At 31.5% G+C, this 14,150-nt stretch overlaps 2 protein-coding genes across 2 annotated transcripts in view; both read right to left on the reverse strand.

Annotated features, from left to right (window-relative positions):
• The window catches only part of LOC113396880 (alpha-tocopherol transfer protein-like), a 171,000-nt gene that overhangs the window by 46,300 nt on the left and 110,550 nt on the right, over positions 1 to 14,150 (reverse strand). The gene's annotated exons all lie outside the window — the stretch shown is intronic.
• On the reverse strand, positions 2,152 to 11,434 carry LOC113396883 (alpha-tocopherol transfer protein-like). Its single transcript, XM_026634951.2, has 8 exons — positions 11,245 to 11,434; positions 5,501 to 5,653; positions 5,118 to 5,277; positions 4,691 to 4,749; positions 4,305 to 4,501; positions 3,857 to 3,967; positions 3,574 to 3,676; positions 2,152 to 2,821 (listed from the first exon to the last, which is right to left on the reverse strand). The coding sequence occupies exons 2-8, from the start codon at positions 5,637 to 5,639 to the stop codon at positions 2,670 to 2,672; spliced, it is 921 nt and encodes a 306-aa protein (XP_026490736.2). The 5' UTR covers positions 5,640 to 5,653; positions 11,245 to 11,434; the 3' UTR covers positions 2,152 to 2,669.

The raw sequence follows: 14,150 nt of genomic DNA on the forward strand, positions 1-14,150 counted from the left end.
GGGACATAACATCTTAATTCCCAAGCTTGGTGGTGCATTGGCGATGTAGGAAATGGTTAATATTTCTTACAGCGCCATTGTCTATGCGTTGGTGACCACTTACCATCAGGTGGCCCATATGCTCGTCCGCCAATGTATGCCATAAAAAAAGCGATCGAAATTTAAAATACCTCGAATAATTAATGAAATTAAGATTCTTTATAGGACTTTGTTCTATTTTATCAATTGAGTTTCATGAGGAAAGACTATTTGCCTAAATTGTCCAAAATGTCTGAAGTACTCTATAAGTAACGAAATAATCAATGAAATAAAGAAGGGAGGTAATTAATTACTTTTATCCTTTTCTACAGAGGTGTAGGTACCTCGTGGGTTACATTAACCTTAAGTTTATATATTTACTCCATTTTTTTTAACCGTAATCAAAGCAAACCGTATAATTCTCATTTACAACAACAGCTTACACCATTAAATACTCAATACTGCTACTGTGCTATGCTTCAATACTTATTTCTAGTTTTCTGAACGTATTTTTGAATATATATGTATAGTATACTTATTCGAAGACATGGTTTCGCGAAATTTCCTGTTATTATTAAGATATCTAACTTAATAAACTTTACATAAAAAATATTCCCATTTTTATAGTTTTTATTAGCATCGACTGTCAGTTGTTTGGAAAGCGCTCGTAATTTAAAAGTTCTATATCAATATTTCGTAGTTTAGCTAAAAAATACTTACCTTGCCTCTTAAGTACGAGATACAGTTTACATTAAAAGTACATTACGAATTTTGTTTGCTGGCCATTCTATTCTTATTTCAACATTTGAATTCGTATGTTGAATTCGTGTATTGTTTTCGTTTGTCGTTTTTTTTAACTGTTTCTTACATTAACTTACTGACGCAACTCGCTAGTCATTGTTTCGAAAGTAAAAACTTATTATATACGCGATCGAATGACGTACAACAATCCATAGAAAAATGTACTATTAATCTTTTCGCGGACAATCTCTAGCCTATAATGCACTTTTCATGGTAATTATTGTTTTAAGTAATTTTTCGTATGATTTATTTTATGCAAAGCCTATAACTACTATTATAATGACTTATTTCTGTTTACGCGTTGGTGAAAAAAGTCGTTTTTTACTTAAAACAAAGAGCGATTATAACGAAAAATTTACCTGAATTATTGATTTTATTTCATAGTGTGTATGTATACCAAAATTAGAATTTCAAGTGTTTTGTCATAGTCGAATTACATCGGATCGACGAACAAAATAATAAAAAAAAGATTATGAAAAAGTATGGCAAAAAACATGACATTGCTTAACTCGCTGAATTGAAGAAGATACTCTATGGGTACCTACAAAAAGAGAACTCAGTTATAAACTATGGTCAAGGCTGCTGCCATTAATAAATTCCATATGTAGCGTATAACGATTAATAGTGTACGTAAAACGTACAATGTTGATATCAGAGATGAACTCAGTTATTTGGGTTTATATTTTATCGTTGCGTACAAAGAACTTGTGTCCTCCATTGTTCGTTTATAATTTGATGTTATTCTTCCACTTTCACTTCTCTGTTCTGGCCCAAAGGTTTTCTCTTGAAGAGAAGATTTTGGATACTAAAGCTTATTCTGGCTCAGAGGTTTTCTCTTGAAGAGAAGATTTTGGATACTAAAGCTTATTCTGGCTCAGAGGTTTTCTCTTGAAGAGAGGTTTTGGTCATTAAAGCTGGTCCAACCGTGCAGTTCAAGCCTAATAAACCTTAATAAGTTTAGGTTAGGATAAATTAAAGTAATAATGTAGCCTTAATAAACTTAGGTTAGGATTAATGAAAATAAGTATGTAGTTCCAATGAATACTGGAGAAAAATTAAATACAGATAGCATTCTTGCCCCTATTCCACGCAATAACGATTTGGACGGACTTTTTTTTTAGTTGGATGTGTGTACATTTTATTACGTTTTGAAATTCAGTCATATTGTTTTACACGGTATGACAAGGAAACATAAAATAAGAAAATCAATGTGTCATGTACATATGTATATCTCGCAAATGTTTCAATTTTGTATAGATTTGTGGCAGCGTAACATAAATAGTTAGAAATTGAAAAACAAGACGAAATCAAAGACAAAGAAAACAAATTGAATTATATTAATAATACTTTATTTAGTAATCCGATAAACATGACAATATAACAATAAACAATAATGAGCAATCTACTTTGGTTGATATCATAGCATTTTGTCAAGTATCAAATGCAAATAGAGATGTGCGATAGAGAGAAGATGCTACATAACCCAGACAAGTAAGAATTAATAGTCCTATAATGGCACTTTGTGACATATATGAGACAACTTAACTTGAATGGATATTATTTGGAGAAATAATTATGCATGGAGTCGCTGTTATTAATTGAACTAATTATAATTTCACTCGAATGATTGAATTTAATAAATTATGTCTAAATATGAGAAACATTACAGGTAAAAAGGGACAACAATAGCTTTTATTTTGATCGAATATATCAATTTCACTAAAAACATTTAAGTATCTACGTAATATAATGATATCTCTTTCTAACAAGGGTCAGATAAACGAAAATTTTCAATTATTTTGGAAATCGTTCAATTAATTATATTAAACTCCATAATATACTTGTTATTTCTAATCTATGACTAATTGACGGAAAGATCCATCTATTCCAAAGAGTTCGTCATAGTTGGTAGGTTTTCCTGGTCGGAGCGCCTCATCTGCTTTGTACTGTTCTTGGTCAGCGAACCAGCCTTTGTATTCTTCTAGCTTCTTAACCCAGGCATCTGAAAATTAAAATTTTTTTTTCATTGAGCTGAAATGGGGGATAAAAAGTGCTTAATTTATTGCCATACATCAGCTTGTGGTTAATTGAGAATGAAAATATCGCAACATGCATTTTTTATTTACATTAACAGCCCGTAAATTTGCCACTGCTGGGCTAAGGCCTCCTCTCCTTTTAAGGAGAACGTTTGGAGCATATTCCACCAAACTGTTCAATGCGGGTTAGTGGATACACATGTGGCAGAATTTCGTTGAAATTAGACACATGTAGGTTTCCTCACGATGTTTTCCTTTACCGCCGAGTACTAGATGAATTATAAACACAAATTAGGCACATGAAATTTCAGTGGTGCTTGCCTGGGTTTGAACACGCAATTCTCGGTTAAGATGCACGTGGTCTAACCAGTGGGCCATCTCTATAACATATAACACTATAACATGCATAATTTAGTATATTGCATTTCACTACATGAACCCCTAAACGGCATTGAATGAGCTTGGTTTATATAGGAAAATACTTCATAGCCCAGTAACTGGTTATCTATGGTTGTTGTAGTACATAGAAGTTTAAATCGAAGTATAATATTTATGTCAGTTGACTACAGACAGAACAAAATATAGTATACTGAGAAACGTTAAAATATGAAAGTTAAAAAGTATATCTCTATTTAGTTCATTTCTTCTAAATGAGGTTAATTGTTAGAAAATCACAAAGGTTAGATTCTCAATAAACTAGAACTAAAACTTGACTTACCATGAAGGTCATTCATGGGTCCAGCCTTGCCGCCATATTCGCTGGGAAGCATGTCCTGTGGTACATACTTGTACAGCTCGTTAACATCGCTATGGATGAAGATCTGAAAAATATTATTAGAATAATTTTATTTATGTTTGTTTACGAGGTGGCTTCAATATAACTGACTTTATTTAACAAAATGTTATTATTAATAGCTACTTTAATAATAAGTCGAGTTTTGATTATACATTAAATTCTAAGCCAGTGAATAGCTTGTCAAAGATCATGTTAAGATCATTACCCTTTCTCTGATCTTCTCCTTGAGGAAAGGCTTCACGAAGTTTACAATTTTGTCAACCAGTGGCGATATGTTGATCACGTGCACTTGCTTTAACTTGACTGGGTACGCTTCCTGTTTGAATTATAATGTTTTATTATTTTTAATTGATAAATATTTTTTTTATTTTTACAGTATCGTTTTTAATGATATAGCTTCTAATAGTTTAAATTATTTACGAGTGTTTAATTATTTGATTGCTAAATTTCAATAAATGATGTAAACGTATAAGTAGTATTTTTAATAAATTATATATTCGATAGATTTTATATTAAATAAATACTTTTATATAGAATACTATAACAATTAATGTTTCAGGAAACAAAAATAAAGGATGTAATGGATGTAGATACTTGTGTCTATTTTATCATTTTATAATGCTACCAGATAAAATTAAAATTAACTTTCTCACCTGTACGCACACTAAGAATTTCTTCACCAACGTTGGTGTGAACTTGGCGAAGTGGTTGGGTGTGGCTACAGATGCGTCCAAGATATAAATATCACCAGCAACACCTTCCTTCTCTTCAGTGAGTCTCACATCACCCAACATAAGGGCCAGTTTGAAGGCATTTGCTACGTTTGGTGTCTGAACATCTTTATCAATACCTTGAAGATAAAATCATACAATTAGAATCAAAGATGAAGTAATATTTATATATATTTGTACACAAAAAAAAAAAAAAATTATTTGAATTTTGGTCGTGTTATTAAATGACTAATAAATTTAAAAATTTACTTATTTAATAGAGATTTTAAGTACTTTAATTAAATATTGTGTTAAATAAATTTATGTACCTCTCATAAGGATAACTCGGCGACCATCAGGAGTTAGACCGGGCATCGGTGGCATTTGGCTAAATAGAGGATAATAACATTTAATTTAATGTATTTATCGGATTTTTTGGTAAAATTTTACATCTTGGCTAGCCTGTGTCTTTTACTTATAAACAGAAGTTTAAACCCTGCTTTTAAAGTTTCTTTTTTAAATCATTCCAGTTTTCTCTCTTTTGCGAGGTGAAATTTCAAAAAGGAAAAGATCTAAATATCGAAAAATAACGAACTTCCTTACAAATTCTCCGAAGTTTCACCCTCTTAGGTGATAAATTTACAAAAAAATATATCTAGCATAAGTCTAAATACTAATTTTCATTATTTATGATTTGTTTATATTCAAATTATAATTGTTTATACAAATTTAAAACAAACGACATGATTAACTTACACAATCTTAATTATTTCCTGTAGCTCGGGGCGACCGACGTCTCGGTCAGTGAAGAATTCTGGAACTGCTGATCTCATGGTGAAGTACATATCCAGTTTACGCTTACATTTCTCTAGAGAGAACTTGCATCCTCTGAGGAAGGTCATGATACGTTGGTCATCTGGAAAAATGCGGAAATTACTGGATTAGATAAACTATCATTTTTAGTAATGTTTATTGAAATTTCTCTATGAAATAATTATACATAGTTATTCTTTTTAATAACCAAGATTCAAAAGAACTATTGAAGATTATAATTTTATAGGTTAACACATTACAATATATATTAATCCAACTGTATTTTTGTTCAACTTTCTATTTATCATAAGATCATTTAAACTTACCAAACTCATCGGGTAGATGAGGTTCCTTCTTAAGCCATTCCTTGATGTGAGCAAGATCCTGTTCCTTTGTGTCGGGGTTCTCGTTTAACTCCTCACGGATCTTCTGCCACATTTCACCAGTTGGCTGTTCTAGAGTCATTTTGGATTCTGGCTCTGTAAAGAGTGAATTCTGGTTGTTATAGTGTTTATTAATTAATACTATTACAAGAAGGCAGCATATGGTCATCAGCTCTCTAAGACACTGACGATGTAAGAAAAATATAATAAATAAATAAATATTAGACAACATCACATACATTACTCTGATCCCAACGTAAATAGCTAAAGCGCTTGTGTGATGGAAAATCAGAAGTAACGACGGTACCACAAACACCCAGACCCAAGACAGCATAAAAATGAATGAAATTTTTCTACATCGACTCGGCCGGGAATCGAACCCAGGACCTCGGAGTGGCGTACCCATGAAAACCGGTGAACACACTACTCGACCACGGAGGTCGTCGTAATCATTTCATGTATTGCCAATCTCCGACTTTGGTAAATGAAAGGTTATGTTCCTTGTGCTTGTAAGATTTGTTCACCTAACTTTCAAGTAAGAGCACAAAAATGCAAATTGTTACTGATTGAAAGTATAGCTATTAACACTGGCTATGACATGACATGGTATCTACTCCCGGCACTGCATAAACTACTACTACGGAGAAGTGAATGAGAAGAAGAGCAGCCAACGAGCTTATAACAGTTCAACATTTACGTATGTGGGTTGATCCCGCCAAAAATATCTTGTTAGAGCCAAAATAGGATAAAAACTTGTGGACTTGTCGCTAAATCGGATATATTACTCAATTTATTCGTCTGATGTAACAGATACAAATGATTCTTATTTAATTGAATATAATATATGGGTAAGTTTAAAAAATATATAAAATAGAATTAATGAAATGAGAGGGAAATATTAGGATCACTTGTTTTTAAATTCTATTCGAGATTGAAAATTGAATCCAAAAAAATAACTGATTAGGAATAGTAAATATTTAAATATTATTTGTTTAAATATTATAAGTGTTATGCTTAACGTCATACTTCAGCTTCTAATTGTATGTTGTAAGTAAAACAGACCGTTACTGTGTGTTTTGTGTTGTAATTTTTATCAAACTAAACCGCAGCAATAACGTTTCGTGGTCATAATCATCCATCATTATTAACATTTCAACGTTTATAAACCACGGTCTAAATCACGCTAGCCCGAAACGATTTGCCCACTTTCTCAAAAAACAAAATTCGCCGTTCATGTACCGGAACGTTCGTACAAAAACACTTTTTCAGAAGACTTTCACCAGTAAGGAAATGATTTCGGTCACGAGCCCGAGAAGCGCTCTGATACGCAAACAATTACGGTAATAGAAATTCTGATGTTAATAGCGTACAAAATTATTTTGTGGTCGGTTTTATAATTATCTAAGTTGGATTTAGATTTTTGATGATTTTGGAAATTACGGAATTATGGATGTAATTTATGTTTAGGGATCTGTGTGTGATGATGATGATATTCATTAATTTTTTTTAAGGTAAACGGAACAGTCATAGTCTGCTTTCACCAACTATAAAAGAATAGTTTTCAAAATTTTAAATTTTTTCGTTCCAAAAACGTTAAGGTCATTTGTACCATATAACATATCAAATGAAGAGTTCATGAGAAACATAATAATATTTTTTCTAAAATATTAATAAATCTATCATCCTAATATGAAAATAGTGAAAATACTTTACATTGCACATTGCTATATTTTACATCAATCACATTTAGCCATATTTAGTAGTTTGTCAGAGCCCTCTAGTGTAATTGGTTAATATCACAAACGCAAGACGTCAAGCTTTGATTGAAGAAAGTGTACGCGTAAAGATCACTAGATAGCACTGGCACTGTATTTAATAAAGATAATCATTAAAGATTACCAAGCTAGTAAATTGCATAAATATTTGTCTGAGACGATCATTGCTTTTGTTTGATTGTATGAGCAAAATTAATCAAAAGGCAAAAATTAAACGGCTTTTTTATAGACGAAAAATGTTTTTAGTTCATTATAACTTAAATTAAGATAATCTTATGGGAACCTTGTTTTTAAGTATTTACTTGGTGGTAGGACTTTGTGCTTGGGTAGCTACCACCCAGCTATTCTGCCACTTAGTATTCTTGTGTTCCGGATTAAAGGGTGAGTGAGTCAGTGTAACTACACGCACATGGGATATAACATCTTAGTTTCCAATATTGGTGGTTCTTTGAAATGTAAGATTTAGTTGATATTTCTATCAGTGCTAATGTCTATGGGCGGTGGTGACCGCTGAACACCAGGTACATTTGCTAGTCCGATCGTATCATAAAAAAATAACAAGTTTTATATATCTATATATTTTATATTTATAATAAAGAAGTAGTTTTATGAAATTCAAATACAAGTGAAATCTCCGAAAATTATGCCTTTTTTATTGCTTTAGCGGGTTGTTGTTACTTATTATTACGTCCGTTATATATAAATATATATGTATTAACGTAACGAAATAACTTAATTTTTTGTTCAACAAAGACAAAACGATTTTATCAAACGAGATTTTTTCTTTGTTTTGGAATGAGTTTGATGACGCTTAAAACAAGTTCGACAAATATCGAATTTGAGTACTCACTGTTCAATATGTTATGTTTAAGCGAAACTCTTTTGAAAGGCTAAATTGGTTAATTGGTTAAATCTGACCATGTGAACTATACTTGGCATTAGATTGGCAATGTCAATATCTAACATTCCATGACTATATCGCCAGTGTATTTCCTACTCTAAGTTGAGATATTATGTCCCACAAACCTAAAACTTACCTCATGTTAAGCGGTCACCACCGCCCATATTATACATTGGCGATGTTAAAAATATCAACCACATTTTACATTGCCAAAGCGCCACCAACATTGGGAACTAAGATGTAATGTCGTTTGTGCCTATATGGTTCACTCGCCCTTCAAACCGGAACAGAGCAATACAAATGATCGGTGTTTGACGGAATAATAAATAATTTATGACCACGGAGTACCGATACGGGTTACAGGTCTACCACCAAGTCAATAATGTTTTAATACGAAAATTGATCAATCATCATCATAAACAGAATTACTTTTTATATTTACGTTTCGACTAGAAAGTGGAATCTCATAAATGATTATCATAAATTTTAATGAGTCACATTTAACTTCAACTGAATAAAATATCATATAATTATTATTTATTTTTATTACAATTACTTTTACTTGAATTTTAATGATTTAGTTTCTCTCGTTGCGTTCCAAACACTAGTCATTTCTGATATATGACTATTTAATATGGTAATAAAAAACGAGGCCGTGTGCCGTAGCAAAGTAAATGCTTATTTATTTACTTTATATTTTTGTACATACATTTTTTTAATATTTTCACATTTCGATATAACTGCATCTGGCGTTAAACGACGAGGAGAGTAATAAAAAATTATAATCGTGATTATAATCCAAATACATTGCATGATCTTATTAATATTAGAAATGCGAAATTTCGAACCCATTCAGGGTTGGATCTGGAAAAGCACGTACGTTACTTTTAATTCTGGACATAACTAACACCTGGAATACCTTTCCCCTTCCCCGTAAGCATTCGAAGCCGTGTGCACAAACTAGTTCAATATAAAAGATATTCCGTCGCATTTAAATGTTTTATGCAAAATTTACGGGATGCATGTATCAATCTAAATAATAAACTGACACTACCTACCATATCAATCTTATCAGTACTTGGTGTTAGGACTAAGTGGGTATCACTCATCGTATATTCTACCGCCAAACAGCAAACAACAATACTTCGTATTGTTGTGGAGAAGCTAATGTAATTACAGGTACACTGGACATACCATCATCATCATCATCTTAGTTATCAAGATTGCTGACGCATTGCCGTTGTAGGGATTGATAATATTTCTAACAGAGTCATGAGAGATATCTATGGGCAGTTCGGTCCACTTACCAGCAGATCTGAATATCAATCAATCGATCAAATTTAAAATTATGCTCATGAGAGAGCATTAACAGTTAGCATACGAATTCGCCAACGGTTCACATCTGACCGCTATTCATAGTAGCGGAGTCTGAGCCGTACATTAGCTTGATTCATTTGTAGGCTTTATCATATTCTACCCGTGACTTTGCCCACGTGTTAAGTGGACGGTCGTATGTTTTAGGTATAAAAAAGTCTACGTCCTTCCTTGGGGTTCGAATTTGCATCATAACAAATTTTATCAAATTCGGTTCTGTGGCTTAGCGGTGAACGCTTAACGAATGTACATAGCAATTATGTATATATATATACGCATTTATATATTAGTATAGATGTGTAGGTGGGGTGGCAAATGGGTCATATGATGGTAGGTGGTTACCGCTGCCTATAGACCATTTTTTATTTTCACGTTACCATTTTTTTTTTGACTAAGTATATACGGTGTAAGTTAACGCGACTTGAAATTGTTTCTAAGATTTAATTATATTGCTCAAGTAAACAGATTTAAGTAACAGGTTTTTTACATAGGTCATAATGACGGATTGTCTCCGAGGAAAAGTTTTGTAAGTACAACGGTAAAATGATTATAAGATCTGCCAGAATTTCTGTTTGTAAAACCGAAATTAGTGTTGTAAAAACTTTGTCGAAATGTGACCATTTGGGATATAATATCATTTAGACTTAGTGTAATCGGATGTAACGTCGAGCGATTTGCGGCTTTGCTGGAATAAGGATGCTTTCCTTAACATTTTATACTCTCGAAAGATTTGTAAATAATTAAATCGGAATTGTTTTACAGAATTTTATTATTATTGCTATTAACTCAACGCTAGTTTGGAATTACTAACTATAGAAAAAACTGTAAGAAAAAACGAAGTCTTTTTCGTTGCTGATTTCAAACAATCACAGACTCGTTTGCAACAACAAAAACACACTATTTTAAATAAAAACTTCTTAATAAGCCCCGACAATATTTAAAAAGATTTTTAAAAATAGAATCACTTCCAACCGCCTCATTATTAAATTATTATATTTTTGTAAATGAATTTTCATATTTCTATGCTTAAACGAAGCGAATATATTTGTGCATAACGCAATTACATGCAGCTCAATAATGCAATGCAACTGTATAGTATAATTATTCACATAACTGGTATCTCATGCAGTTTCTCCGCCGGGCCAATGGCCGGAAAGTGACTCACTATATCAATCTTATCACGTATATATGCCAATAAAAAAATAATTGATTTCCTTCAGTCTTTTCACGTAGGAATTCATAACGTTTCTTAAATGGTATAAGGTACGTATTTTTTTGTATTAATTTTTTCGTTTCGTCTTTTTGTAAGACAGTTTAATGATTTTTCTTTAGAATTACGTTTGGATGTCGGAGAATTTTTTTATACAATTTAATTCAATAGTTTTTATTCATATATTATAAATGATCGAATTTAAAATTTAATAATAATAATTATTATTGAATATATAGAAGAAATAAATTAGTAAACGTACGACGAAGAATTGAACTAATTTTAATTTAAGGAATTAATTTACCGTTTAGAGATTTTAAAGGATCATTTTTATTTAAAATTTGGCGTAATATATCTCATAGATATTATATAAAAATCCATTAAAACACTGTAACACTAAATAAGTAAAAAATAAATATATATTCACCTTTGTAATCAAATATCAAGTTACACGCCAAACTTTCAACGATGGACACACTCTCACTTGACCGCAACGTGTTTGTAGCTTCAATATAAAACCTTTTTGTTAAATATTAAAAAAAAAAACAGATTAAGAATAATTTTTCTTGGTTGCACGTCTACCGCGCCGTCTCAAATGCGATGAAGATACTATACAGTTCGCTTATATTATTTCGATACGCGTTCTAAACGCAATTACGTGAGGGGAGATCGTATAAATTTTAATTTTCAAAAATGTTGACTCGCGCTGAACATCGAGTTATTATTTTATCTTATTGAATTACTGATTTTTATCTTTAATACATTTTTAATTAGACTTTTCAGTGAATTAATGATAAACAATACAAAAAAAAATATATATAAATATAATTTCATTTTCAAATAGGATATTTTATATTGATATATATTTATGGTAAATGAGTTTTTACATGTTTTAAGTGAATTGATATATGACAGTATTCTTCATAATACGTCTAATTATTTGGTTCGTAAATGACTTCCTGTTTATTAACTAATTTTATATGTATATATAACTGTTAAAATTTGTATTGGTTATTAAAATTGCTTACGAATTCAAAGTAACTTTAAGACGTCCATCTTGATATTATTGCCTTGAGATATAGTTTATTATGTCAATGTAGTCCTGGATAAATCTTGATAGTCCAGTAGGGTTATTTAAATATATTTTTTTGGGTTAATTGTCACCTCGTTATAAGTACGGTAATCTTCATCTAAATACATTGCAAGTAATATATTTGGTATCGTTTTATGTTTGTAATAAATGGTGAGTGCACCCACCCAGGTGGGACCGGTCTTTTCAAAGTCCAACCAGAAAAGGCAGTCCGAAACCCTTGTACTTATAACAGACATCTTAAATGTTAAAAAGAACGCGTAACACAATATTGTTTTTATTTTTTTCAACTGATCACTGATTTCCAAACTCATTCTTCTTAAGGAAAAAATTTGGGGCTTCACCACATCCTGGAATGCGGTTCGGTAAATTGAAACAATACAATAATATAAGGATATATAAGATATTGATATATCATGTGAGTATAAGATAAATTATACTTTTTGACATTGTGTTCATGCGCCATCGGGTCGATTGAATTGTAACTTTATCAAAGTAAAATAAAGTGTAGGGTGATTCGTATCGTGGTAATTGTGTGTAACATTAACGATAAGCTTACTTATTTAGTAGTAGGGTTTCGCACAAGTAAGTCTGGGTACCACTTGTTCTACTGCCGATTTCGGTTTGTTGTGTATGTCTGTGTAACTACAAACACACATATTAGATCCCATTGGTGATTTAATGATGAATAGCGTCAATGTCTGGTAGTGACCATTTATCACCCGGTAGAGCCGAGGTGGCCCAGTGGTTAGAACGCGTGCATCTTAACCGATGATTGCGGGTTAAAACCTGCATGTGTCTAATTTCAACGAAATTCTGCCACATGTGTATCCACAAACCCGCAATGGAGCGGCGTGGTGGAATATGCTGCAAAACCTTCTCCTCAAAAGGAGACGAGACTTTAACCTAGCAGTGGGAAATTTACAGACTGTAAATTTAATGTTGTTAATTTTGAACATATTATGCTCGTCGGCCTATTTGTGTAAAAAAAAAACGACAAATGTATTATGAAATCAATTTCACTATAGATTTGTTAAGAACTTCTAAATTCATGAGAGAGCATGATGTCCAAGTAACCGGTGCATTACTTTTTTTTAATATATGTATTTTACAAAACGGTTTATTTTTGTCTTATGTTTGTGTTGTATTTTGTTATTATTATGCCTTATGTGTAACTTCAATAACGGTTTGTTAGCAATTATAGTATGTTTAGTGTCAAAAATTGCATTGCATTTTTATATATCAATCGTATAATTCAAATTGAAACACTTTTCGGTTTTTCAATAAATACAAGACTGTATATTCAGCATCTGAAGTATTTGTGAAGTTTCAGCTCAATTGTTTGGATGTTTTTAGTTGTAAAAAGTGACAGACTTTTGTTCTATCGAATGACAAATTTCTCATTATGGAAAGAGAGATAGATATATTTCTGTAATGACGTTAATATTGAAAAGTACATTAATTAAATTCGCAACGTCATAGATTTTAACGGTATGTTTTATCTCGCTGCATGTTTGGTGTGTTATAAGAAAAACAAATTATATTTTAAGCAGTCTGTAATTAAAACACGTTGAATATTTTGTTTTGATTACATGAAATTGTTGAATATTTGTACTTTCTATTAGAAAATCATAATTACAAATGTTTTAAATTTTGATTTTCTTCATTCATGTTTCGTCTCTATAGTCTATTCCAATCGAAGCAAGGATTCCGATTTTGTAAATGTTTTTCTATATTGTTTTAACAGTTCTTGATCAATATGTCTTTATTTATAATACTACACTATTTCCTTAACTATTTAAATTACCACTTTAATTTTACCTCCAAAGTTCCAATGACAGTTTCGTCAGAATTCCATTTTTTTTGCAAATGAATAGTAAATATCATGGATTATTTGAGCTCACGACCAATGATAACGTATCAATTCGTTGTCCAAAGTTAATTATTGGCATTTGCCCTCTTGTGGTTGAAATATGTTAGACGTATTTAAAAGGTTGTAGAAAGTACTTCTTAGGGTTTACTAAGTTTGAATGTAGTGTATTTTGATTTTGATACTCACGAAGTGTTTGCAACAAAGAAGATGCTCCTGAATAATTTCGGCACGGCAGCCATTCTTAAGGGATACTTGACTACGCAGGACATATTTATAGTGCACAAGTATGTGCAAAAACACAGATGGACTCCCTATTCCCATACTCTCATAATATGATGGGATGTCAAATGTAACACTAACCAAATTTATT

This window comes from Vanessa tameamea, chromosome 21 (assembly GCF_037043105.1).
Source record: "Vanessa tameamea isolate UH-Manoa-2023 chromosome 21, ilVanTame1 primary haplotype, whole genome shotgun sequence".
Classification (NCBI taxonomy): Eukaryota; Metazoa; Arthropoda; class Insecta; order Lepidoptera; family Nymphalidae; genus Vanessa; species Vanessa tameamea.